At 44.1% G+C, this 24551-nt stretch overlaps 8 protein-coding genes across 8 annotated transcripts; 3 read left to right on the forward strand and 5 right to left on the reverse strand.

Moving 5' to 3' along the window:
- Window positions 1–312: 312 nt before the first annotated feature.
- Window positions 313–6848, reverse strand: I203_102944 (uncharacterized protein; the record flags this gene model as incomplete). Its single annotated transcript, XM_065517210.1, has 25 exons — window positions 313–522; window positions 597–777; window positions 843–1146; window positions 1225–1455; window positions 1516–1761; window positions 1855–1926; window positions 1988–2129; window positions 2200–2288; window positions 2347–2404; window positions 2460–2558; window positions 2633–2710; window positions 2779–2857; window positions 2919–3540; window positions 3605–3639; window positions 3710–3832; window positions 3894–3922; window positions 3990–4483; window positions 4546–4567; window positions 4636–4723; window positions 4803–5073; window positions 5134–5330; window positions 5396–5452; window positions 5515–5692; window positions 5774–6512; window positions 6582–6848. The coding sequence occupies 25 exons, from the start codon at window positions 6846–6848 to the stop codon at window positions 313–315; spliced, it is 4911 nt and encodes a 1636-aa protein (XP_065374028.1).
- A 768-nt stretch (window positions 6849–7616) lies between these two features.
- On the forward strand, window positions 7617–8752 carry I203_102945 (uncharacterized protein; the record flags this gene model as incomplete). Its single annotated transcript, XM_019147225.1, has 8 exons — window positions 7617–7668; window positions 7728–7792; window positions 7860–7868; window positions 7935–7968; window positions 8039–8115; window positions 8184–8261; window positions 8335–8518; window positions 8649–8752. 8 exons carry the CDS (start codon window positions 7617–7619, stop codon window positions 8750–8752), a joined length of 603 nt encoding a protein of 200 aa, XP_019003775.1.
- Window positions 8753–8924: 172 nt separating this feature from the next.
- I203_102946 (uncharacterized protein) lies at window positions 8925–12217 on the reverse strand (the record flags this gene model as incomplete). The annotated part of the gene is made up of 13 exons (XM_019147226.1): window positions 8925–9171; window positions 9338–9683; window positions 9753–9907; window positions 9966–10144; window positions 10206–10455; window positions 10518–10530; window positions 10597–10789; window positions 10861–10957; window positions 11037–11261; window positions 11333–11554; window positions 11606–11624; window positions 11692–12055; window positions 12122–12217. The coding sequence occupies 13 exons, from the start codon at window positions 12215–12217 to the stop codon at window positions 8925–8927; spliced, it is 2406 nt and encodes an 801-aa protein (XP_019003776.1).
- Window positions 12218–12641: 424 nt separating this feature from the next.
- I203_102947 (uncharacterized protein) lies at window positions 12642–13413 on the forward strand (the record flags this gene model as incomplete). Its single annotated transcript, XM_019147227.1, has 6 exons — window positions 12642–12701; window positions 12757–12786; window positions 12849–12919; window positions 12989–13029; window positions 13095–13124; window positions 13223–13413. The coding sequence occupies 6 exons, from the start codon at window positions 12642–12644 to the stop codon at window positions 13411–13413; spliced, it is 423 nt and encodes a 140-aa protein (XP_019003777.1).
- A 225-nt stretch (window positions 13414–13638) lies between these two features.
- I203_102948 (uncharacterized protein) lies at window positions 13639–14858 on the reverse strand (the record flags this gene model as incomplete). Its single annotated transcript, XM_065517211.1, has 4 exons — window positions 13639–13680; window positions 13773–14176; window positions 14338–14406; window positions 14516–14858. The coding sequence occupies 4 exons, from the start codon at window positions 14856–14858 to the stop codon at window positions 13639–13641; spliced, it is 858 nt and encodes a 285-aa protein (XP_065374029.1).
- A 629-nt stretch (window positions 14859–15487) lies between these two features.
- I203_102949 (uncharacterized protein) lies at window positions 15488–17077 on the reverse strand (the record flags this gene model as incomplete). The annotated part of the gene is made up of 3 exons (XM_065517212.1): window positions 15488–16035; window positions 16120–16131; window positions 16444–17077. The coding sequence occupies 3 exons, from the start codon at window positions 17075–17077 to the stop codon at window positions 15488–15490; spliced, it is 1194 nt and encodes a 397-aa protein (XP_065374030.1).
- A 729-nt stretch (window positions 17078–17806) lies between these two features.
- Window positions 17807–20808, forward strand: I203_102950 (uncharacterized protein; the record flags this gene model as incomplete). The annotated part of the gene is made up of 16 exons (XM_019147230.1): window positions 17807–17834; window positions 17903–17988; window positions 18062–18324; window positions 18395–18460; window positions 18517–18637; window positions 18752–18894; window positions 18961–19034; window positions 19115–19343; window positions 19403–19543; window positions 19608–19680; window positions 19741–19751; window positions 19836–19966; window positions 20070–20165; window positions 20227–20258; window positions 20333–20579; window positions 20681–20808. 16 exons carry the CDS (start codon window positions 17807–17809, stop codon window positions 20806–20808), a joined length of 1869 nt encoding a protein of 622 aa, XP_019003780.1.
- A 373-nt stretch (window positions 20809–21181) lies between these two features.
- I203_102951 (pre-mRNA-splicing factor CWC22) lies at window positions 21182–24109 on the reverse strand (the record flags this gene model as incomplete). Its single annotated transcript, XM_019147231.1, has 7 exons — window positions 21182–22174; window positions 22228–22287; window positions 22356–22591; window positions 22661–23057; window positions 23168–23401; window positions 23490–23916; window positions 23973–24109. 7 exons carry the CDS (start codon window positions 24107–24109, stop codon window positions 21182–21184), a joined length of 2484 nt encoding a protein of 827 aa, XP_019003781.1.
- Between the last annotated feature and the right edge of the window lie 442 nt (window positions 24110–24551).

A 24551-nucleotide genomic window follows, 5' to 3' on the forward strand; every position in this document is an offset into this window, starting at 1 on the left:
GGGTAGGGGGAATATACGATGAGATGGGCTCGTTCCGCTCTTGACATTATCCAAACATTGTCATCAATATTTTATAGGCAAATGTTGAGACTTCCTTGCCTCAATGGTGTTGTACGTGTATACAAAGCTCATATGCATGGAAGATGTACTAATGAGTATCAAATGTGAAGAAAGCAGTTGTGCAGGATTGGAGGATGGGTAATTAGGGAGAATCAGATCAATTACTCGAAATACGATATGATATTCTTTCTGTTTCGTGTTTTCTGCTGAGGGTGTCTTTCCGATCAGAAAGTGATTGAGGGAATCGTCCAACTAGATATCAACCAATTGACCACCTTGCGAAGTATATCCACCGGTCGAATGATTCTCAGCCAATTGGACTAGATGTTCATACTCTTCTAAACCAGCTGCCATGCACAATTCCTTGAATTTACCTTCTTGATGGATCAATTGGTTGGGTAAGCCTTGTTGGATTAGTTGGCCTTGGTCCATCACGAGAATCTTGGAACATGGCATGATAGTCTACATGATTGGGTGGTGTCAGCTGATCCTCGGGAAATAATTACACTTGGATTCGATTTTTTGTTTTTACGCACCCTCAATCGATGTGCAATGATCAATACAGTCGCATCAGTGAATTCTTCATGTACGACCCTACTGATCTCTGCATCTGTGGCTGAATCGATAGACGCAGTAGCTTCGTCTAATATCAGCACTCGATGTTTCTTCAATAATGCTCGGGCTAGAACAACAAGTTGTTTTTGACCGGCTGAGAGGCTACTCGGGTTACCGGATCAGCCACCATGTTGTCACGACATTTGTGTTGAGGGCTGAATGCTCACTTTTCACCACCACCTTTGATATCATAATCCAAATTCTTGAATATATTATCCTGTTGACTGGCATTAACATTATCAGCAGCAGTTTCTGACCCACTCGCTCGTTCATCGATAGAAGCAGGCGCTGAAGAAGGTGAATCGTTCTTCTTCAAAAGCTGCACTTGGTGTAACGCATCGTACAATTGCTCATCTGAGTATTCTCCTTCAATATCGAGGTTCAAACGTAATGATCCGGAGAGCAAGATTGGATCTTGGGCGATGATACCGAGCTTCGAACGGACTTGACCTAATGGGATTTTCGATGTATCTACAAAAGGCCAGAGAATATGTGAGCAAATTTTAAAATACCTAAAAGGATCAAATATGAGCGTAGAGAAATACTCACCCTTTCCATCGATCTCTATCTTCCCTTTAGTAACGTCCACAAACGAGAAGAAGGCTTTTGCCAAAGTTGATTTCCCACCACCTGTAGCACCGACTATACCAACCCTTTGGCGTCCAGCCACTTCAAACGAAACATCATGTAAGATCTCAGGCATATCCGGACCATATCTGACACACAAATCTTTCACATTCAAAGCACCATGTTCGGGCCATAGGCCAAGGTCTAACCTGCCTTCAAGATCATTCGTCTCGTGATCTTCGGCAGACTCGTCTTTATCCCATTGTGGGAGACTAGCATCCTCCGGATCGAGCGAAGGTCCATCTTCCCTTTCGAGCGTACGATATTCCGAGGCCCTCTCGAGAGAAACACCTTTCCATTCGAAATTACGCATCTGGATCAAAATCCAATTCATATTACTTGATACTGTTCCTACAAATGTCAGGACGAATCCTGCTGATGCGCCTGCTGTGCTCGACCTGGTGAGGAGGAGGGTCAGGGCGGTGATTCGAAGGATCGAATCGAATATCTGGAAACTGACTAAAAAATGTGATAACGGAGACCAGAATAGTCAGTACACAGCGTTACTGGCTCATATCAACCTTCAGACATCGAAAGTAAAAGTCGACATACTGTAAAGCCATCGAGAAATAGCGATTGTCCATACCATTGCGGTGATCTTCATATTAGTCCATCTCATTAGATCTTTATACGCGAGCAGCCATCAGCTCTACCCAGCTCCCCTGAACGATCGAGGACCACTCACCATCAATGAAGACTGACTGAGCACCGAAAGCTCTGATAACGGAAGTACCAGCGACAGTCTCGCCGTAGATGGCATTAATAGGACCAGGAATTATGGCTTGGAGTCTTCTGACTTGTCTGGACGAAGCTCTGTACCATCTCGCCTAGACACGTTAATAGTCAGAACGTCCCTCAGAACGTAGACTACTCAAAGAAATTGGTCAATACACTCACAGGTCCCCAAGATGCTACTGTTAAAGCCACAGCGACAAACGCGAATACCCATCCACCATATATTGACACCGAGAGCAAGCTTATAATCACTACGTTCGTTGTCAGCTGCTGATGTACAATAGAATCATCCGGGAAAGCAGCTCTTACCATTCATCGCTCCTTCTGCAAATTCCCCCAACAGCTCAGAACAATCGAGTATATCGTTCTGGAATAGCATCATATGAGTTCATGCTGGTAGTGACACAGATGTTTCAACTCACCAGGTCTTTCCCAAATCTCTGAACAATTGATCCGGCTCGAGTTTTGGTAAAGAATATCATCTTGGAACGTAACAAAGATTCAAGCATTTGACCGTGAATCTACATTAAGTCTTGGTCAATGCTGTTCATATTGTACCTGGATATCCCAATATGCTGACCGTGAGCACACTTACAAGCTTCATAGCTCTCATACCACCGAAGAACCTGGAGCATTGAAACAAGATTCCAAAGATGACTCGGGTCATCGAAAGCTACAAAGATGCAAATCATAATAAGCAGTCTGACTAAATTAGCAGATGGAAACGGGCTGCAGACTTACAATGGCATATAGAGAGACCCAGAAGATAACACTATGCTCCTCGGACGCCTTGCCACCGTCTTCCGTACCAGTCCAAAGACTAATTAAGCATATTCATCAGTGTCTTGGCGATATTTTAGGGTAATGGTGTAGCCACTCACGATAGGACAGTTCTTTCAGATATAGGAGTCAATGTACTAGCCAACATCAACAGAATTACGAGTGTCCAGTAAAGCCCCCCGCCATTTAGTGCTAAGAGGTTGTACCAATGTTTCAAATCGACCGTACCCGTCACTCTCTGTTCCTCCAAAATCAATTGTTTGGGCGTTTTGGGGATTGCAATTTTGATTTCGAATTTCGAAGCTTGTTCCATGGATATTTCGGATACTTCATTTTTTTCAACTCTCTCCGTTACTTCTTTCGATATCAAAGCATTTTCATTTTGAGTTTGATCGGATAAATTAATCATACTTGGCATTCTCGATGGCATCCTACTAGGCATCCTAGATTCCGTCTTGAGATGCGACATGTATTCACTATCCAGTAATTCCCTACCCGTTCCATCGAACATACATTGTCCATCTTCGAGGTAGATCGAATGATGGGCCAGAGGTGCCAAAGCTTCGATAGCATGCGAGGCGATGATCACCGTCCGACCCGCTAGTAAAGGGGATTTGAAACAGTGTTTAACGATGTGTTTGGATGTTTGTGCGTCGACAGCGGAGATCACGTCGTCTAAAAGAAGTGTTGAGGCTCGGGAGTAAACAGCTCGGGCAAGACTGACTATAGGTGATCAGGATATTGAGCATCCAGTTTCTTCCCTGATTCATATGAAGCAGCAACCTACCTCTGGCTTTTTGGCCTCCTGATAGAATCTTGCCACTGCATTTTAGCACGTCAGTATTAGCCAGAACGTTTATACCATCAGCATTTGCACCTCAATCCGACTCACCGTTCTCCAATTTCAGTCAGATCAGCATCTTCTAAGAGCTCCAAATCAGGCATCAGACCAGTGGCAAAGCATACCGCCCGGTATCGCTCTATGTCGAGTGGTAGGCCAAAAAGGATATTGTCCCTTGATCACCTCGATCATCAGTATTTAGTAAGTAGCAAGATAGTTTTCGCGACCTCCTCACCGAATGCTTTGACTCAACAACCAAGGTATCTACCATGGAAACGGCAATCAGCGCTTTCTAACGTGCCATTCCAGAAATGCTCATTGGGAAACTCACCTGCGGCACATAAGCCACCGCGCGTTTCACCAAACTCCAATCCTTCCCATCCAACTCCTTAAGATCCATGACAGGAGAAACAGTATACGATATCTTCCCTTCTATCAATCTAGCTTCGCCTAAAAGGGCAAGCAGAAGTAATGATTTCCCCGAACCGAACTTTCCAGAAACCAACGTAAATTTACCCCGAGGAAATTCTACATCCAAATTTTGAAGTCTAAAGCCAACAGTATTTTCAGATGGGGTTGAAGTTCCCGAATTGTTGTCCCCGGCTGCGGTAGTAGTAGATGGGTTATAAGGTTTCGGTGTATCCCATGCGACTGTACCTTTCACATATAACGGTTCGTCTTCATTGGATGGATCTTGATCTGCTGCTTCGGAAAGGTATTGGACATCGGTGTTGGTAAGGAAATTGGCAATTCGCTTGGCTCCGAGGATGTCTTGCAGGAGTTCGGCGATAGTGGATGGGAGGTTGAACAGGGCCACTCGAAGTTCTGTGAAACAGAATGTTAGAGCTATCTTGTACATATGACCTCACCGACAGCATGTGACTTACCATCGAATACAGCGATCGATGTCTATGAGGATGAAGTGTTATCTTTTGTTCATATCTCAATGACCCAGGTGTACAGGTAGATCAACTCACAAATGCAATAGTCGCATTAAGTTCTTTCTTAGCCACAAGTGTATAATGAGCGAAAGAGACAATCACCAAGATGACTGGAGCAGCGGTGCTATAGGATATTTAGCGTCAGCTGGAGGTCCCTTCCGCAAACCAATATCCGAGGCCAAAGACAAATGTTCCTGACTTACTATAATAAACTGGATCCATAACCTACAAGTTGAGCCGAAATCAATTTTTTGAACTCCCTTTTCCTGACACTGTTAATTCTCTTGAACCAGAACTTCTCCGTAGCCATCATCTTAATCATTGATATCGCTTGGATAGCCTCCTGCATCAAAGACACTCTTTCGTCCCTTATCGCCAGACGCTTCTCGAACACTTGATACTCCCATTTGGTAAGGAAATAAGCAGATGGACAGGTGAATATCAATGTGGCAAATCCCCACATTCCCGATGTACCTGTCACGATAAACATGGAGTCAAATACTCGTTGGGGTCCGAATATGTATTGCGACTTACCGAGCAACATCCAAATATACCCGCATCCAAGTGCTAACTCCAACAGGGCTTGAAACAGCTCACTACCTGTCCAACCTATTCTTTGTACACTAGAAGCATCAGATGAGGTAAGATTGAGGATATCAGCTTTAGTGTGTACCACTTTCCCGCCATCTTCCTTATCACTTGCTGCGAACAGGTTTCTGGTGAGTACTTTTCTGTCAGATGAAAAACATCATTAGCAAGTTTTCGGCTCTGATTGGTATTCTTATTCGTCACCTACTGGAACAGGAGAAAAGAAGTGTGGCTGTTGATTCTCGGTCCGCCATAAGCCGTTTGCCTATTGGCACAGTCGTCTTATCAGTCTTGCTCCAGTCGTTAAGGATCTCACCATTCACTTACAGGTTATATTGTCTCATGGCCATGACTTTGCTCCCGAAAGTCGTGATCACCATCAATGAAGCGAAAGCAATCGCCGCGTTCCTGGATGAATTGGGATCATCCAGAACAGATAAGATTTGTTGTAAACATACGTGGGGGATATACCATAATGGACAGGCAGCGATCGAGTAGCCAAATGCTATCCAAACGCGAACATCAATTTAGATCCAGCCACGACGTCGCTAAATCATGATCTTGGGATCATTTCTGACCAACTCACCTTTAGCAACAGTTAATTTCTGAGGCCACCAAACAGTATACAACAAAGACCAAGTCTTGTGATTCTCCCATTTCAGCTTACTTCCATCTTCGTTCGAAGTCATAGTCTGATGATAGATGTTTTGAGTTCGTAGATCTTTCGCAGTAGCAGGTAAATCCGTAATATCAACTTGATCTTTAGCTGAGGTCTTCATGATCATTGGAAATACGAAACCGAACAATAATTGACTAAATATTGTGGTTGTTTCTTGTTCGATTATATTTCCAGATTGATGTTGATGACTACCAATAGTTGGATCTTCTTTCAAGAGGTTCGTGACTGACTTAGAGTACATTGGAGTCAAGTCGATATACAAATTAGGGCTTGTAAGTATATTCCCACCGATTAGGACATGTATCAAGTATCCTCCCAAGAGAGCATACCGTGTCCAATGAACGAGTGAGTATGCAGATTCGTAGTTGAATAGGTATCTTCCTATAATCTGGAAGTAAAGGTGAGCAAGCATAAAACTTGATATGGTGAATATGTGATTGGTAAGTGATTTATGAGTGGATATGCTTTTGGTGAGTAGATAGACGGAAGCTAAACAAAGGAGATAGACTGATGTAATGCCTTCTAGAATGAAAATTGTAACACCAAGATGGTCAGATAAGATCGGTCGATGTTTAATAACAGTGTAAATTTGTAGGCCAATGATACCAAGAGTCGCAAATAAGAGAAGACATTTTGGGAATAATACCTGCAACAGACATGGTTAGGTAAATCTCAGCATAGAGGGAAATCCATTCGAGAAGGAGTGTCTACTCACCTTCCTCCAGAAGGTCTCTACTTCGACAGGCTCTCCTTCCTCAGTCAGGTCTTTTGGTACTTGATCACGTAATTTCGCATTCAATTCATCTTTCTTTGTCGCGATTTCTTGTTCTGACGATTTATCGGGTAGTTTGATTCTACCTTGTTTGTTGTTGTTGTAACATGAGGAAACAAGCGTGGCAAGCGATACCAACAGAGCAAGAAGGACTATGGAGATACAAGTGATGTCAACCACTTTTGACCATGTTGCAGAGGTGATACCCATATCGGGGTGATATTTCCGTACAGTCGCAAACTCGATTCTCTGGAAGTTGTAGGATCAATATCGTAAGTCTAGTAGAGAGAATGAGAGTAATTTTCCTTAGTTTAGTATTATTCTACGTTAGACGGCAAGCGGGGGGATGATCCGATCAATTGATCAATTAGTCGTAGCAGTCCTTATATGCCATGTCAAGTCAGCCAGTCTATCCCTACATGTCGTGTCTATAGTTCGTGAAAGGAGATATAGGAGAGTACTATGAAAGGAAGTCAGACAGTCCTTCTTCCAAGTATCGCGGTCACAGTTATGACGATCCGCTATAAAGGATTGATACGACGAAGAGTGGTATGAAAGGAGGGGAAGGCGACGAGAAATGAAGGTCATTGGGAACGCATTGTATGTCGACGATTGATCTTGCTTTTTGACGTCTTTCTTCTAGAGATCAGACAGTATAGTATCTTGGTTCTGTGCTGGAGTGTGCAAGTGAGGATGAATATGATACAGAGGTGATGGACTGGGGGACAGCACACCTTGTTACTGTATATCCCTATCGGGTCTCGGTCTCGGCTAAAATGGTCCCCGACCGGTCCGCTTAACCTGTCGTCTTCATCCGTGATTGGGTTGGTATGTGCTGCTGCCAGTTGTTCTCATAGATCAGATATCTCTCATTACCTCTCGAGATGTTCTATCTCACCCAATCTTATCGAGCTATAAGTAGCTAGTCTTGGATCTACTCGGACATCATAACAAACTGCCATATGACGGTCGTATACCATGGCCGCAAGAAAATCGTTACTACTGATCTGTGATGTTCAAGAACGGTTCAGTCGGTATCCCAATCCCTATCTCGCAACGTCTGTCTGCTGACGAATACAGTCTTGATAGGATCAGCGATATATGGGTTCGATTACATGAAGAACACAATATGTAAGATGATGGAAGTGGCCAAGGTGTGTACTGTTTCACCCATACTACTGTTGTCATAAGGCTAATGAGCTGATTTGATTTGATCGGTAGATATTGAAAGTAAGTCTTGTGGATACCACTCTATTGGCGGGGGAGTCTCACCTATGCTGATGAGTCGAGATCAAGCTTCACACTCTGGTAACTGAACAAAACCCGAAAGGTCAGTCCATTTAGTGAGCATATGTACAAAAATAGAAGCTGACATGACATACCTTCGTTTTTGGCCATAGCTCTGGGATCGACGATACACGAAATTACAAATCTACTTCACCCTGCAAGACATCTAGGTACATATCCTAAGACCAAGGTAAGCTTTACAACAGCCTCAATAATCTTGGATCGAGTCTAGGCTAAGGTTTCTGAGTACGGTTGTAGTTCTCAATGATCACTGAAGGTACAAAATATGATATTGACAAGGGTCAATTCGACACGTACATCGTGACTGGTATAGAGGTGAGTCATATCATATTACCCATTTTCTCATGACAGAGGACGGAGAGCATTGACAATAGGCATCTAAATCTAGTCTCACGTTTGCGTTCTTCAGACTACCCTCGACCTGCTGAAATTACCCACTCAACCAGAGGTATTTGTACTCGCAGATGCGGTGTCATCCTGCAACAAACCTGAGATCGCGATAGCTTTGAGGAGGATGGAACTGGCTGGGGCGAAAATAACTACTAGCGAGAGTATGATCTTCGAACTACTAGGTACGTGTAATCAGACATGATTGGGTCTTCTAACAGTGTGGTGGACAAACAAGCTGCTTTCCATTGTTCGACTGTCGTTACAAGCTTTTGCATCCTTCGCTGATACCTTGTTTCTGTCCTTGTCATCTAGGCGATGCAAATAACGGAAAGTTCAAACAAGTAGCATCATTAATCAAAGATGAGAAGACGAATACTGCGTTAGCGCTAAGGACTCTATGCGTCGAGCAGATATGACGAGTACGTCAATATGGCTTAACCATGCATATTCAAGCAATCTACCAGCAATGTAGTTATCTACTTATATCCCTGCACCTTCTCACCTTTCCCAATTTCATTTCGCAAGATAACTTCACCTTGCAATGACAATCCGAACCCGTTCCCTTCGCTTGACCAATTCACTACGTCTCTATAACTCATCATGTTCAACCCCCATCTGCTTTTTGATATCCTGCCAATCAGCCCATTGACTTGGATCACCCAACATGTCTTGCATATCATTCGGATCAAATTCAATCTTCTGCTCTTCTGCTTCTTCATCCTCTGGTATGGGCCCTGCAGCGGTTGGTGGAGCAGGTCTGATATGAATCTCGGGTTTGGCTGAAAGTGATACGCCCAGTGATCTTCGTAGAAGGGCCTCGACTCGTTCGAAGTAGCTAAACAAGTAGAAACAATTTAGTCAGCGTGAATCAAGTTCCGAGCTCGAGGTGTGACAAATGACGGGTGTTCATAATCAAGAAGAAAGAGAGGAAAGGGACCAAACGGAACGGAATATAGAAAGAAATGAGGCGCGACAGGCCGATGTAGAGGAAGATGACATACGTTGTAGGATCTGCCACGCTAAATCCACTCCTTACCAAACTAGTGTCAAACAAGATTCTAACAGTCTCTCTTAACTCCTCCTCTTCCTCACTAGTCCTCTTTGCATCTCCATCCTCCTCATCATCATCAGGCTGAGGCAAGTCAAGTACTTTCTCCAGTAGACCCTCAATAAGTGGTGATTTCGGATTGATTTCCAAGACTTTCGGAAGATTCTTCATCATGTTGAACATTGGGTCATCCTGAGAATCAGTCTGAGCGGACATGATTCTCTGCATATTCGCCGACCATCCCCACGAATCAACAATGATCGTACAGGGTGAAGTGACAAGTCGGTTCGTAACGGTGACTATCACCCAAAGATTAATGCCCCCATACAGTCTCAATTCAAATAATCAATTAAATCAAAATGACTTACCATCATTGATCTGCCCAGCTAGGTCCTTCTTCAGCCACTCGATCAAAGGTCGGAAAGCGATCTTCTGAGCTTCCAACTCCTTCTTCTCAGCTTCATCTTCGTCTTCGTCTCCGAATTTCAGTCCTTTCTTGGATACATCTTGGGTGGTCATTCCCCTGCATGAATATAACAATTAGTTATTTGTAATATAAGCTGACCATATGATGGACTCACATGAATTGGTCCAAAGCCGCCATCATAGGTTCATCTGACGGTAAATTCAATAACAGGACCTCATATCCTCTAGCATGCAATTTCTCCACGAATGGTGATTTAGCTAGATCTCTGGCGGTCTCTCCAACACCTGCGATATAGTACATTTGCTTTTGACCTTCCTTTCGGTTCTCAACGTACTACCGACGATAATCGTGTTAGTATCACACCAAAGCTGTGAATGACGAATGCGTCACTCACCTCTTCGAGAGTAGTATAGTTACTTCTGGTACTCTCAAATCTCAACAGTCTAGCAATCTTCAATTTATCCTTTGGAGTCTCCATCAATCCGATTCGCAACGCATTGCCGTACATTTTAGCAATTTCTTTGTACTTCCCAGGCTGGTCATTCGAGACTTTGGTGAATAGGTCGAGAGCCTTTCTGACCAAGATCCGTTGGAGTTGTGAAAGGAATCGATTATTCTGCAGAGTTTCTCTAGATACGTTGAGGCTATATGAGACAAGCATATGTAAATTCCAATTATCCGAAACGGGTCCTATACGACAACTTACGGAAGGTCATCGGCTATCATACATTTGCAAGAGATCCATCAGCGTCCAATCAGCTAGCTCACACGCTTCCAACCCTCACCATCCACTGTAACTTTCAAGTAGCTCAACCATCTAGGCATGAAATCTTCTCCCAGATCATCAGTGATGAATACCCTCTTCACCATCAATCGAACATTGTTGATCCCGCTTGTCATCTTCGACCAGAAATCCTTGGGTAGGGAAGAAGGAATGTACATGATTGTCCTGAAAGAAACCCCAGAGCCGGTATCACCCTAAATAGATATAGTCAGCTACGTATGTTTTCCACCGTTACTCGGAGCTATGAGAAGACGCTACAGCTTACCTTGAAGTGTGACCAACCTAATGGTTCACCTTGATCGTCCTTCGAAACGGCTTGATAGAACGCTTTATATTCTTCATCACTGACCTCTTTGGGATCTCTGTGGTGTCACAACTCTTCATATCAGCTCCAGTCTGAATAGGGTATTCAGGGAAGTTTCCGCTGGATCAACCGCTCACCTCATCCATATGGGTGCTTTGTCATTTACCCTTATCCAATTCTCCTCCTCTGCCTCTGTGATACTATCCTCCTTTGGGGTAGTCTCATCAGTCTCAAGGTCATGGGCAAATTCATCCGGATCACCATCTTCAACAGGTGATTGAGGCGGTGGAGTGGGTATTTTAGTTATTTTTCGTTCTTTAATGTAAATAGGGAAAGTAGTCGAGAAAGTCGAGTGTTTCTCACTACATCAGCATCGGCATATAAGTATCAGCTGGACGCGACAACGCTCCTGTCAACACTCAGCTGAACGTACATCAAGCTTTTCAATTTGTCTATCGATAAGAACTCTGCTTCTTCTTCGCCTATTTCCAGGACTATTTCCGTTCCTCTACCCAGTGTGTTACCTCTAGGGTCAGGGTAAACCTCGAACGAGTCTCCCGTAGAGTACGATACGAAAGTGTGCTGAATTGGACCGGGATTGGAGGAAGTAGCTGGCGGTAGGGAAGATACTTTGACAGTGGGTGAGACGAGGAAACTGTATTTATCGTTAGCTATGTATTAACGTTCGCGTAACACCTTAGCTCACCAACTGTAGAAACCAAGACCTATATTTGTACCACTTGATCAGCCACTGCACGACCCTCGAGAGATGTGGTCATGATTGCAACTCACCAAATTGTCCAATCAGATTCCCATCAACCCCCTGTCCTTCCTCAGCCTTTTTTAAAAACTCATTCGTACCGCTCCTAGCTATCGTTCCTAGGTTCCTTGTTAATTCATCCTTACTCATTCCTATACCCGTATCTCTAATTATGATCTTTCCTGTCTTTGGTTCTAACAGACTTTCATCAGGGTTTGGAATCACTTCTACAGTTACGTTTCCTTCTCCGGCTGATAAGACTGATCGATCAGTTAAAGAGACCAATCGTAGTTTCTCCAAGGCATCGTTCGCATTTGAGAGTAATTCTCGGAGGAAGACATCTTTATGCGAGTATAACGAGTGAATTACCAATGATCGAAGCCGTGTTATATCGGACTAATACGGAAATTTAGCTGAGGTGACCGTTGCTGGGGGTCCAAGATCGAGATGCAGCTGACATACCTCATACCTGAATGTTTCGGTACCTTCGTTGGCTTGAGCAGCTATAAGACCACCCAAGAGGGTAGTCGCTGCGAAGAAGATCTTTGAGAGTTTCATGACTGTTTTCCCGAGATCCTGCTTTCACGCTGTGTTTCAGTGTCCGATCTGGTCAACAATTCGGAGGAAATGATGGTTATGGAAGTAACTTTTCACCATATTCCTCCAGCATCCTCCTGTCTTGTCGATGTCTGACAGTAACAGCAAGTGATGACGTGGAACAGAATATGTGGAGTCGATGCGGGGTAAATCTGGTTCCGACCTCCACTCGCAAGATTCAACTTCGATCGTGAACAGAAAAGACTCTTCGACCGAAGAATACTTACGAGAGATTACATTACGCACACTGCGAGTACCAGTAACTTCGAGACAGATACTCGGTAGTAAAGTCACACATATGCTCCTCGGTACCAGGCTAATCTTTTGTAGAGAAACAACAACATATTGACAGTAAAGGGACATCTATTTGAAGATCAGCACGATCATGCCCCATTCAGCGACACTACAGGAGAAGCAGAGGAGGGAGGAGCACCAACAACGAGCGGTAAGCTAGGTGATACGTTATTATGTGATATAACAGCTTACAGTTTTATGGGCAGTACGAGATACAGCTGGCAGGTGGTATGCAGGTGAATTAGCTCGTCCGTTGGACGTGCCCGATGTCTCTTTGAGCTAAATGTTTGTTTGACAGGGGGCAGCTAGATGGACAGTGTACGGGACGATAGCTTGTGCTTTAGGTCACTATTCTTACCCACCTTTTGCGTGAGTTAACCATGTTGTCAACCATCTTTCTCAGGCGATATCAGTAGCTGACGAGTCATTCCATGATAGGCGTCAGACGTTAGGTTTAAAGGCTTTTCTTGTTAGTTCAGGTGAGCTGCTCGACCAGTGTATGTCTAATTATCCGCATGTCAGCTCACATCAGTGTGTGGTGTAGCAACGATCTTCGGTCTGGTCGTAGGAGCAGGTAGGTGCATTGTAGTTAGCATTCCCCTCGGACTTGGGGATCTTCCGGATTCAAGCCCAATGTAAGGATTATTGATTGAACTTCGGTGCCCTTTCCAGATAATCATCTATTAAAATACGAAACACATCTTCGAGAAGCTGAAAACGAGATACGTCGTCAAGCCAGATCCGAATTAGCTATGCAAGGGATAATAGCGTCGGAAACGGAAATAAGGAAATGGAGGGAAGCGAATAAAGATAAGTTGGAAGCTCAGGCGCAGGCAGCAGCGGCTAGAACATCTTCGTTTTAAGCATGATTAGGTGAGTGATCTCGTCATAGTCATAGTCATGGAATCTTGATTGCTAACTATTCTGATTGTTATGATATTAGCATGTATAAGATCATCGTTATGTATAGAATATTGAATGAACCCTGCAAAATGTACTAATCCTGAATTGACTCATCCTCTTTTCAAATCAATCATCGTCTTTCTACTGAGCTCGTGACGACCTGACCGAAGGGGACTCAGCCTTAGCTAATCACTCCCATCCCATGACTTTTCTTCCCATTTCCGAGACTAGATGTAAAGAAGGAAAGTCAACATAGGGTTTGGTTGATATCCTCTTACTACTTCACGCGATAGCCACAAAATCTGCTATGGGCACTCACTCTAGATCGATGAACTTTTCCTATACCTCCTTCTCCCATATCCTTTTCTTTGTCTTCGTCGTCGTCTTCGTTTTCTTCAGATTCATCTTGATGTTCCGTCACACTATCGCTATGTATCATTCCCAGTTTGTTCCATAGAGGGTACAAGGTAGGATCGACCGATTGACGGGCTACCCAGGTTTTCGTGGCTTCTTTCTCACCCATGATTGCTTTGAAATGATTCAGGGCCTCGTTTGCAGCTAGCCTCGACGTGTCCGACGAACCATGTACAGCATAAACCTCGAAAATCTTCTCGTATACTTCACCAAGTTGATTGAACTTCTCTTCTCTTTCAAGGAGTTTCAGAGAACGATTCAGTTTCCTGAGGGTTTTTATCACATCGTCATCGATCTTGCAGTATTCCACTATATTCTTGTTTGACCATTCGTTTCTTAGTGACTCGAGTTCGATCAATCGATTGTCGCTTTTAAGTATATCAATGGAAGATTGATTACATCCTTTACAAATACATTCAAACCCAAATCCATCCAACAAGATGCTCCGTCTGATTGAACTGGGCTCTAACAATGTTCATAAGATAGATAAGAACAGGTTATCTCTGCATGAGCCGGAATATCGGTATAAGCGTATAACCCTATGTATCATCACAAATCACACAAGATTCACATTTCACATAACGTCAGCTCAACGTCAGCTCACTCTATCCTAGTCTTTTATCATGTCGATGTATACTCAACACTCACTCATCTCTCTCTCTTCTCCATACCAATACCATCCAGCATTAGGTTTACAGCCGTGATTAACCCTCGAAATCACTTCGAATAGACCCATCTTCTTCATTACCACTGATCCGTCTTGGGATGTCTGAGCAAGAGGGATAGCATTGGTGTCAATCTTATTTACTATATGATCTTTATCCGCCAGATCATCCTTCCTCTCGTATAAACCATCGAATATCCTTTTGTGCTCTAAAGACAGATTGAGGTATAGCTTGTGGTACACCTTATTATCTGGTTCTTCCCCATCTTCAGTCAATGGCAAAACCAAGTATGGCTTTTCGATAATAATCAAATCTCCTTTGGACATTGGTCGAATCGTGAATAAACCTCTTCCACCCTTACCTTTTACCTTCTTCTCATATAGTGGAGTGCTCCCTGCAGGTGTGGGGAGAAGTCGAATGGCACGGAATGAGGTTGGTGGATCGACACGATCGAAGCTCGATAGCGTGAAATACTGGACGGGATTCGAGGAGAAAGATTGGCAGTGCACTTCAAAGATGCCGTCCTGTGAACAATCAATCATCCCGGTGTGAGAAGCTGACCATGAGATATTTGAAAGAACGCAGAGGAGTTATATTATTGCTTGAGATTTAGGATGATATCGTCAACAATAGACAATGAATGACACGAATTGAACACGGTGGGTCGGATCAACAGCAAGCTTGCACCAATCACAGCTGTTTAGGGCGTAGTTGTTTCACCGAATAAACAATACAGTACCCTGCCACGCAAAAGCTTGTGCTGTCAAATGTTCCTCTCCAACAGCACGCTGCAAATCCAGCTCGATTCCACATCGAATAGTGTGAGAAATCCAATACGATCAACAATGCAAAGATATTCAAGTGCATATCTTTGATTATGCCATTGTACCAAATTACTACCAGATCACCAAAATCCAGATAAATGTACAACTCAACCGATTATGAAAGCATACAATTATACAAGTTTTTTCTTCTTGACCTTCTCTTGCTCCGCCCCTACAATTAATGACCCCCATTCTTCGTGCAGGGTGGGATCTTCCTTCAACTCCCCGTAGTCTGTTCCCATTAACGCTTTATCCCTTCCCCAAACCGTTGAATAATGCTCCAAGGCTCTTCTTGCCATATCCTGTGCGTCCTGTCTTCGGCCATGGACCGCAAACAGTGTGAATAGCTGATCGTAGACTTCACCAAACTCGTCGTATTTCTTGTCCTGCTTGAGGATATCCAATGCTAAATCCAGATTCTTCAGTGCGTTTCGCAGTGATTTACCAAAAACACTCATAGGTGAAGTAGTCCATTTCGATCTCAACGCTTGATACATCCTCAAATTCTTATCCGAAATGGCTATTTGAGAGGCCGTTTGAGTGCATGATGGACATAGACATTCGAAACCATGGCCCAGTAAGAGCTGAGTTTGCCTTTCGGAGGTGAGGCATGTGACGTCGTCAATATAAGATACTGTTATTTCTGTCCCCAAGGGTATAGTTGTATAAGCGTATAGGTCTGTGAGAAAAGCACGCAGATCTCACGTCAGCTTCCGCTTCATACTCTATGGAAAGGATGATTTTGCTTGTTCCAGCCACTCACGGAGCAGTTGTTCTTATTCGTACCAAGTCCAACCAGCGTTAGGACAGCAGGAATGGTTGAGTCTGGATATCGTTTCGAACAATCCCAAAGATCTAACTTCGGAGCTGTAACCAGGCTGGAGAGGTATCGAATTGGTCTCGACGATGTTGACAAGTTCATTCGGATCGGCATTTTCATCGGTCCGCCTATGGAGTGATCGAGACAATCTACGTTGTGCTTTGGTTAAGCTGGTGTATACCGGAAAGATATGCTGGTGGGTAAGGTCCTCGTCTTTATGGGCCACCGGAATCGTGGCGAAGGGTGTTTCCTTGAGTATCAAAGTACCTTTTTCGATCTTCTGTGTGGACACTAGGCCGAGATTCTTTCCGTCGAAAGTGGTCATCTTGCAAAGGCTCCCAGGTGGAATAGGCGATAGACTGGTGGGCGATTCCGATCTTGGAGGAGTTGGCGGAACGTATGGGGTCACTGTTTCGCTAGGGCATTCAGATTTGCCTTGGTTGAAGCTGGAATATCTTGGTAGCCGTGCGTCTGATTTAACATGTCTTGAATTAGAGGGGCAATCCGTTGTTTCGGGCAACGGATTCGGAGCAGGGAATGTGGGAAGATCAATTGTTGCTGATACAGGCGTTAGTAGCTGAGGATTAGACGAGAAGGAGCGATTCCGATGTTTCGGACCATGAGAGAAATTTGGCGTGATTGGAGGAGGTCGTCTTTTGACAGGCGATTGTTGAGGAGGTTTTTTCGGAAGACTGTGATGAAGTGGTTGGGTTCTGATCTGACCTGACCACTCAGGCTTCTTGTTGATGTTGGGAGAGATCTCCTTGATCGTGTAGGCAGATGGAGGTTTCGGAAAGAACGGTACCGAGAAGGAAGATTCATCTAACTGAAATTGGTACAGCGGTTGAGGGGGTCTGGTGAGAGGTGCGGAACGGACCACCGGCAAGTCCTTTCTCCACATGACGCTGACCTGGGAAACAGACATGTAGCTTGTTTAACTTAGAAGACATTGCGGTAGATTGGTAGCAGTAGAAACATACCTTGAGCTCTAAGGGTGAGACCAAGAAGTGGATTGGTTAAGGATACAGCCTATAAGATAGAATATAAGTATCAAGTGGAAGTATGTTTGTAATGATCGCCCTGAGAACTGTTGTACCTGCATGTGAGTAGAGATGGAGAGATATGAAAGAAGAGATAGAAAGGGAAATCAGAGATCAGAAGGCGAGGAAAATGTTCTTATACCTTTTTTTTTTCAGTTGAGTGAGAGTGACTGGTTTATCTGCCAACGACTTGTCAAGTAGGACAACGGTGATAACGATGATGACGCTAACCGGATTCGGAATCACTCGACGACGAATGATCTGATCAGCACCATCAAACATCAAACGACATCGTGACCCTCTGCTCTTCTGCGTCCCTGTGCGGCTCTTCTGATCGATTTGATGGGTAATCTGATGAAAAACGCACAGACCATTTGCCTCGTTTCATAATGATCAGCACCCAACTTTGTTCGAACAACGTGCTAAACACGTGGATATCTATCCCCCAAATCGACTCGTGCCTTTGACCCGATATTTCGGATCAACATTACCAAGGAGTAACAATCTCCGAACAGACAGACCTCTTTGATGTCTTTGTTTCTGTTTTTGCTCGGATACGACTATTTGAACAGTTTCTGTAAAGATCAATCATGCCGAACAACCCAAGTATAGCAGAACGTAAGCTTCCACTCGCTCTTTCGATGATACCGGAACGAGATGACCGATCTTTCGAGCTCCTTTGCTAGGCGACCGAATTATGACTTCCCCAGGGTCAATATTGGAGATGGAAGAGAAGGTGCTGAATGGGAAGAAAGTGAGGGTATGGAAACATGTCAGTGACTGATCGAATCTGTCTGCATTGAAATTCGCCTCAGTATCGGCTAAGTCTGTTTTGCAATATGCAGCTACCTCCGACATTCCGTCGATTCCTTCTTCACACTCTACATACATACTCTGATCGACAATTTCTGTCCTCACCTCTGCCTATACCCAGACGACGTCATAGATCACACGAGGACGCCTCATCATCTACACAAGCTGATGATCCCAGGGAGAACGTCACCTTTGGTCAAGTGCTGGAGAAGAGCTTGAGGCTAGCTGCTTGGATGAGGAAAAGAGGTTTAGGAGTAGGTAGTAAGGTTATGATTGGCGGTAGGAACTGTACGGGGTGAGTAGGATGGGCAGCGATGCGGGCTGATTCCAACGTATCCAGATCCACTGACAATGAAGCTTGATAGGTTTATTGTATCTTTCGTAGCTACCCACCTGATCGGTGGTGTCGCAATATTCTTAAATGCCTGGTTGTGAGTACAATTGTATTTCATATGACAAGTAAAAACTCTCTGACAGTACTCTTTAGACCTCGAGAACAGCTTATATGGTCAATACGTATGACTACGCCATCACTTGTCCTATTGGATGAAGAAAGAGCAGAAATTTTGGGACCATATCGATATGTGCGAGAGACTAATTTACCTGATGTAAGTCGATCAATCTGTTCCCGATGATCAACTCCTCGATAAATTTGCCCAACGTTATCATGTCAATCACACAGAGGTCATAGAGCATGCACAATACTGATAAGACCGATTTAGATGTTCTGCTGGTCCGAGTCTTCCTATCTCCCTACATTGATGGACATATTCGATACTCCCACGGATGTTCACTCGATACTGCGTGGTGATGGCTTAGAAGGATTAGGTCCGGAAAGCGATGCTGTGACATTCTTTTCTTCGGGGTACGTCATATACACCTTAAGATCTTGAGCGAACATGTGGGCAATATCACTGATGATACTGTATAGGACAAGTGGGTTTCCAAAAGCTGTACTGAGTACACAGAGGATGGCTCTGTCGAATCTATGGTCAGGGATGGTCGGTAAGTGCGAGCTACGGCTGCTCAATTCCAGCTCCAAAATGGTCAACATGCTTATAAAAGCTTCTGATGCTCCTGTATAGCTCCCGCCAGGGCTGCATTACGAGCAGGACTACCTATACCTCCCCTTCCTAAAGCAACAGATCCCCAGCGTACTCTTCTCCTTGCCATACCCTTATTCCACGTTACAGGATGCTTATCATGGTTGATGAGGGCTTTCTTTGCTGGATCAAGAGTGATCATGATGAGGCGGTGGAACACTGACGAGGCAGTTCGTCTCATCGTCGAAGAAAATGTCAGAGTCATAGGAGGGTAGGTCAAGGACGTTCTTCTCGTTAACTGAAACACAAAGACTGACTTGGTTGTTTTAGCGTTCCAGCGGTTGTTTCATCCATCCTTCAATCGTCATCGCTACCGGCCAATCAGACGTTCGATACTGTTTTCTATGGCGGTGCACCTCCGAGTTCACATATGCCTAAAGAAGTGAAAACGAAATGGCCCAAAGCGGGATTGTGAGCTAATCAAGTCGGTCGTTGCCTCGAATATAGCTTACAATGGATCTGTTTCGACTGATAGAGTGCAAGGATACGGATTGACCGAGACCAACGCCTATGTGTGTTCAGTAGCTGGACCAGATTATCTGGATAGAGTGAGTGATCAGCTAGATTAATCACATCTGATTTGCAGCTGATGCTGGTTATTGTGTTAGCCTGATAGCACGTGAGCGTCGACAATCATATTCACTTGGTGATGCACCCTGTGTATGGTGGTGACGATGAGATCAGCTGACAACGATCGATATAGAGGTCCCCCTGTACCGATTTGTGATTTGAAGATAGTCGATCCTGTCATGAGGAAACCTTTGCCCAGTGGTCAAATAGGTCTACTATTTGTGAATGGTCCACAGGTCATGAAATGCTATTTAGGAGATGAAGGTGAGCAGACAACACACATACAGGCAACGCATTTCATTAAATTGCATGCGTCATTGTGGAGGAAGTTTCCGTCGCTGATCTCAGATGATCTTTCTTCGCAAAGTTGCAACACGTAAAGCTATCGATGAAGATGGATGGCTGGATACCGGTGATATTGGTTACATAGATGATGAAGGCTTCTTGTACATAAAAGATCGATGTGAGTCCACTCTAATCACTTGTAAAGAATCTATATGCTGATGGTGAAATTCTTCATAAAGTGAAAGATGTAATAATACGTGGAGGAGAGAATGTGAGTGTGATCATGATGTTCGTGACACTAAACAGAATACTATCAATACTTGCCTATCTCTTTAATACTATTAGATTACCTCATCAGAAGTTGAGAATGCCATCTACTCCCTTCCGTACATATCGGAAGTAGCGGCCGTGCCGCTCCCTCACGGTCGCCTAGGGGAAGTCGTCGGTGCAATCGTCACCTTACGTCCATCAGCTACTTCAGGCAAGACGAGGAAAATCGACGAGCGAAGGATATTGAGTGATATCAAGGCCAGAGGGGTGTTGGCTAGGTATGCTATTCCTGAGATGATCATGATTTATGATGATCCATTACGTGAGTATTACTTTTGGCATCTCGCCCGATCTTACATTTCTTTCAGATGTCAGTTCAACCTTCGCTGATTGAATCGGACTTGCTTTGATTCGCGATGATAGCTAAGAATGTTAATGGGAAGATATTGAAGAAAGATTTGAAATTGTTGATACAGAAAGAATGGGAGAAGAGAAGGATTGATGGATCTACTAAACCATCAGAGGTCAATACAATAAGAGCGAAATTGTAAACCAGTATGGAGGAATTTTCCAGCAGTGTGTGAATGTTTTGAGGACTCTGCATTGCATCTTGGGAAACTTGATTGACGACTGATATATATAGGATTGATATTGATTGTATGCATTCTTAAGATATCATAATTAATCATACATAATATCTGTAAGATAGATGAATTGCTATAATTCGTTTTTTTTTTAAGCTTCTCTCAACAATATGACACTGTCATCCGAAACATTCCCCTAATTTTGATCGCTCTGTTAAGTACATATGGATCATGACATCAATGATATTGAGTGCAGTAATCCAAAACACTCTTGTCTAATGGTGATCTTCACAGTCCTCTCCTCAACATGATACTTGATCCTGCTCCTCTTCCCACTCATCTACCTCCTCCTAGGCGGAGTCGAACTATCTCTCCTTCTCCTAGGTGGCGGTGAATCCCTTCGTCGAGGCGAATCATCCCTTCTTCTAGGTGGCGGACTGGGACTGGCACTGTCCCTTCTCCGTCTAGGGGGTGATCGACTCCTGGAAGGCGAAGGTGTATATCTTCTTCTAGGTGGAGGCGAACGCGAAGCACTCTCGTCTGAGTACCTTCTTCTTCTGACCGGTGATCTAGATGGACTATCTCTTCTTTTTGGTGGCGGTGATCTAGATCTTGAATCCGATGCATATCTCCTTCGTCTAGCTGGTGGTGATCTAGATCTCGAATCTGAACTATATCGTCTCCTTCTCCTTGGTCTCGAATCATCACTATCGGAATCACTATCGCTGTCCGAATCAGACGACGAGGTAGTATCTGAATCCGAGTCAGAACTCGAATCGGAGTCCGAAGACGAAGAGGCATCAGCCAACATCGCAGCCTGTTGAGCAGCCAACAATTTCGGTGCATTGGCGAGATAAGTCCTCATTTCCTCGGTTACTTTTCCTAAACCGATTGAAGTGAAGTAATTGATGGAGAATCGAGTATTCTTAGGATTATCCATAGGGAACATTCCATTGAAAGCCATTTTGAGATCGGGTATCTTGAACCTTTCAACTAATCTATTCAATCCCATCTCCTCGACCATCTCTTGCATCAAAATCTTGATGAAAATTCTTGAACTTGATGTAGTCTCTTCTTCATTCATGTGAACTACACTCAATACTCCCCATGAGATGGCATCGGACGCGAGGAGATGACCGAAGAATCGTCCGATATTTCGTAATTTGTTGGTCTCATACCGATGAATCGTATCGTAATATTTAGCAAAAGATTCTTGAAAATTGTCAGTCCAGACTCTATTGAGTTTACAGAACCTTTCTCCGATGAGGCCATAGAAGTTTGAATAGGATCGTTCTTGAGAACAACATTCGACTATCATCTCGCATAAGACCATCTGTAGGACATATGTCAGCTATGGGTGCCCTATAAGACGAAAAATAAACTTACCTCTCTTCCGTCGGGGATATTGATCTTCATCAATTTGTGGACGGCTTCCTCGAAGTTGAGCTAAAGCCAAGAGTCAGCACATGATACCAATGGAGAAACAGGAGAGTGAGCAATAGCCTATCACTCACCGAGTTCATGATGGTCAGATAGATAGTTCTTCTCAAATTGATCAAATTCGTCTCAGTCATATCCGCAATACCAGCTTTCTCGGGTGCCACATCTTCATCTTCATCATCATCCGATTCAGAATCGTATGAACCGGATTCCGAACCGGACTCGTCATCTGAATCGCCAAGTATCTCTTTCTTGATTTCTTCGTATCGTTTTTCATTTTCCAGGTAATTCGGATCAACTTTGAACAAGTCTATGAGACAGGGTGAATCAGCATCCATTTTATCGAAGACTCAAAGACACATTGTTGAGAGCGACTTACTAAGCGATTCCTGAACTTGCAATTCATCATCCAGCGTCACTCTATGCGTGATCTGTTCTTCCTCCTCTACCAGATCCAGTCCCTCAGGTATAGATGGATTATCTTTATATTTATCTTTTCTAACTTGGAACAAGACTTCGATCATATATTGACATCGTTTGCTAATCGCACCTTCATGTAAGACCGCTCTGAACCTTTCGAATACAGTGTTGTTTGCCTTTGGTGAATTTTCAGATAAGAACAATCCGACTTCCCGCATGAACCCTACTGCTACCTCGATCGAGTCATCCGTGGGTCTATCTAGACATAATAGCAGTATTTGCAAGGCGACAATCTCATGGGCGACGTATTGATTACAAAGATGAGCGATGAACGTCGATGTGGCGTGACAGACGGTCTATATGGGAGTCAGCAACAAATCAATCTTAGTTCAAATACAATGGCAGGGTGCATGCAAGGTGAAAAGGTTGGCAGCGATGAAGAATCAGGAAGAGATGTGAGACTCACCTTGTCGTTCCTCTTATAAGCCCTCCTGAACTGACTTATCAACCTGATCAGAACCAATTCACCGACTTGAGGTAACTTCGTATTGACGATGGCTACAAGAGCTGCGAAGACGGGGGTGAAAGGTAACGAGGAGGCTTGAGCCCGCATGATTGATCTTGCGAATAAACCTTTTCCTCTGATTAGATTTTCACCGAATAATTCCGGTACGACATGCTTGATGTTTGAGACGTTCACCTGTCGTCACAGTTAGTACAGATTGCACTACGGAAATGGGAGTGACAGGATTGATGGAGATGGGAGAAAGATGCCTTGATCTACTTACCTTGTTGATCATACCATTGATACTCTTCTTCAACGCATCCCAAGATAATCTTTGAAACTCAGTTGAAGTCTTATCTTTCGCAGCTTCAGCTTGCATTGCTCTAAGCTTCGCCGGTGGGATATAAGCTCCACCCGACCTGGATCCTATCAATTTGGCGAATTCCGCTTTGGCAACCTCGTCTGCCCTTCCACTTCCACCATTCACAGCTACCACGCCATTCCCATTTGATTTGGTTAATTCGGATTGAATGGATTGTTCCAACATTGCTGCTTCCCTTGCTCTTCTTCTATTTGGGTCTATGTCCATCACTCGGGGGGCATCTATGTCATTGGGACCTCTTACACCTGCTGGAGGAGGAGAGACGGAGTTTCGACGACGACGGGTTGGTGGGGAGGGGGAACGGTCTCGGGGGTTTGGTGAAGGGGATCTAAAGGGGATGTCAGCTCGTTTTGACTATACCACAGGAGACCATCCTTAGCTCACCTTTTCCTTTTCGACACAGGTACATCGTCTGGCGTTATGCTTCTTCTTCGAGGTGAGACAGATCTGGTGTATGAACGAGCAGGCGAACGAGAGAGGGAAGGAGAAGGTGAACGAGATGGTGAGGGAGAACGAGGCATGTTGTAGGACTTTTCGAGGGTTCTTTTGGAAATTTTATGTTCTGAGCAGTAGAAGCACCCTTTGACCTTCCTTGCAGCTTTGTAACAAAGAAGCCTGCGAAGTGTCTCTCTGGTGTGAAGATGGAAGACTGGTGTTTGATCAAGCAATGCTGATTCGAGTTGAACCTAGAAGCACAGAAGGACGGCAAACTCGCTCAACGCACCTCGGCACTAAATGGGCAATTCAAACAAGGATGCTTTCCAGCTGGAGTGGTAGGTATGTGGCTTTCTTTTATCTAAGAATGAGAAGCGGGATCAGCTGTATCGAGTGGCGAAGTCCGCTACTTGTCGTCTGGAATCAACGTAAATGCTGTACGGCATGACGTCCTTCATGCTTACTTGTGGACATTTCGTTTGACTGGAATACTTATACTGGCCATTGTTCTCTATCAACTGTCCTTCC

This window comes from Kwoniella mangroviensis (genome assembly GCF_000507465.2).
Source record: "Kwoniella mangroviensis CBS 8507 chromosome 1 map unlocalized Ctg01, whole genome shotgun sequence".
Classification (NCBI taxonomy): Eukaryota; Fungi; Basidiomycota; class Tremellomycetes; order Tremellales; family Cryptococcaceae; genus Kwoniella; species Kwoniella mangrovensis.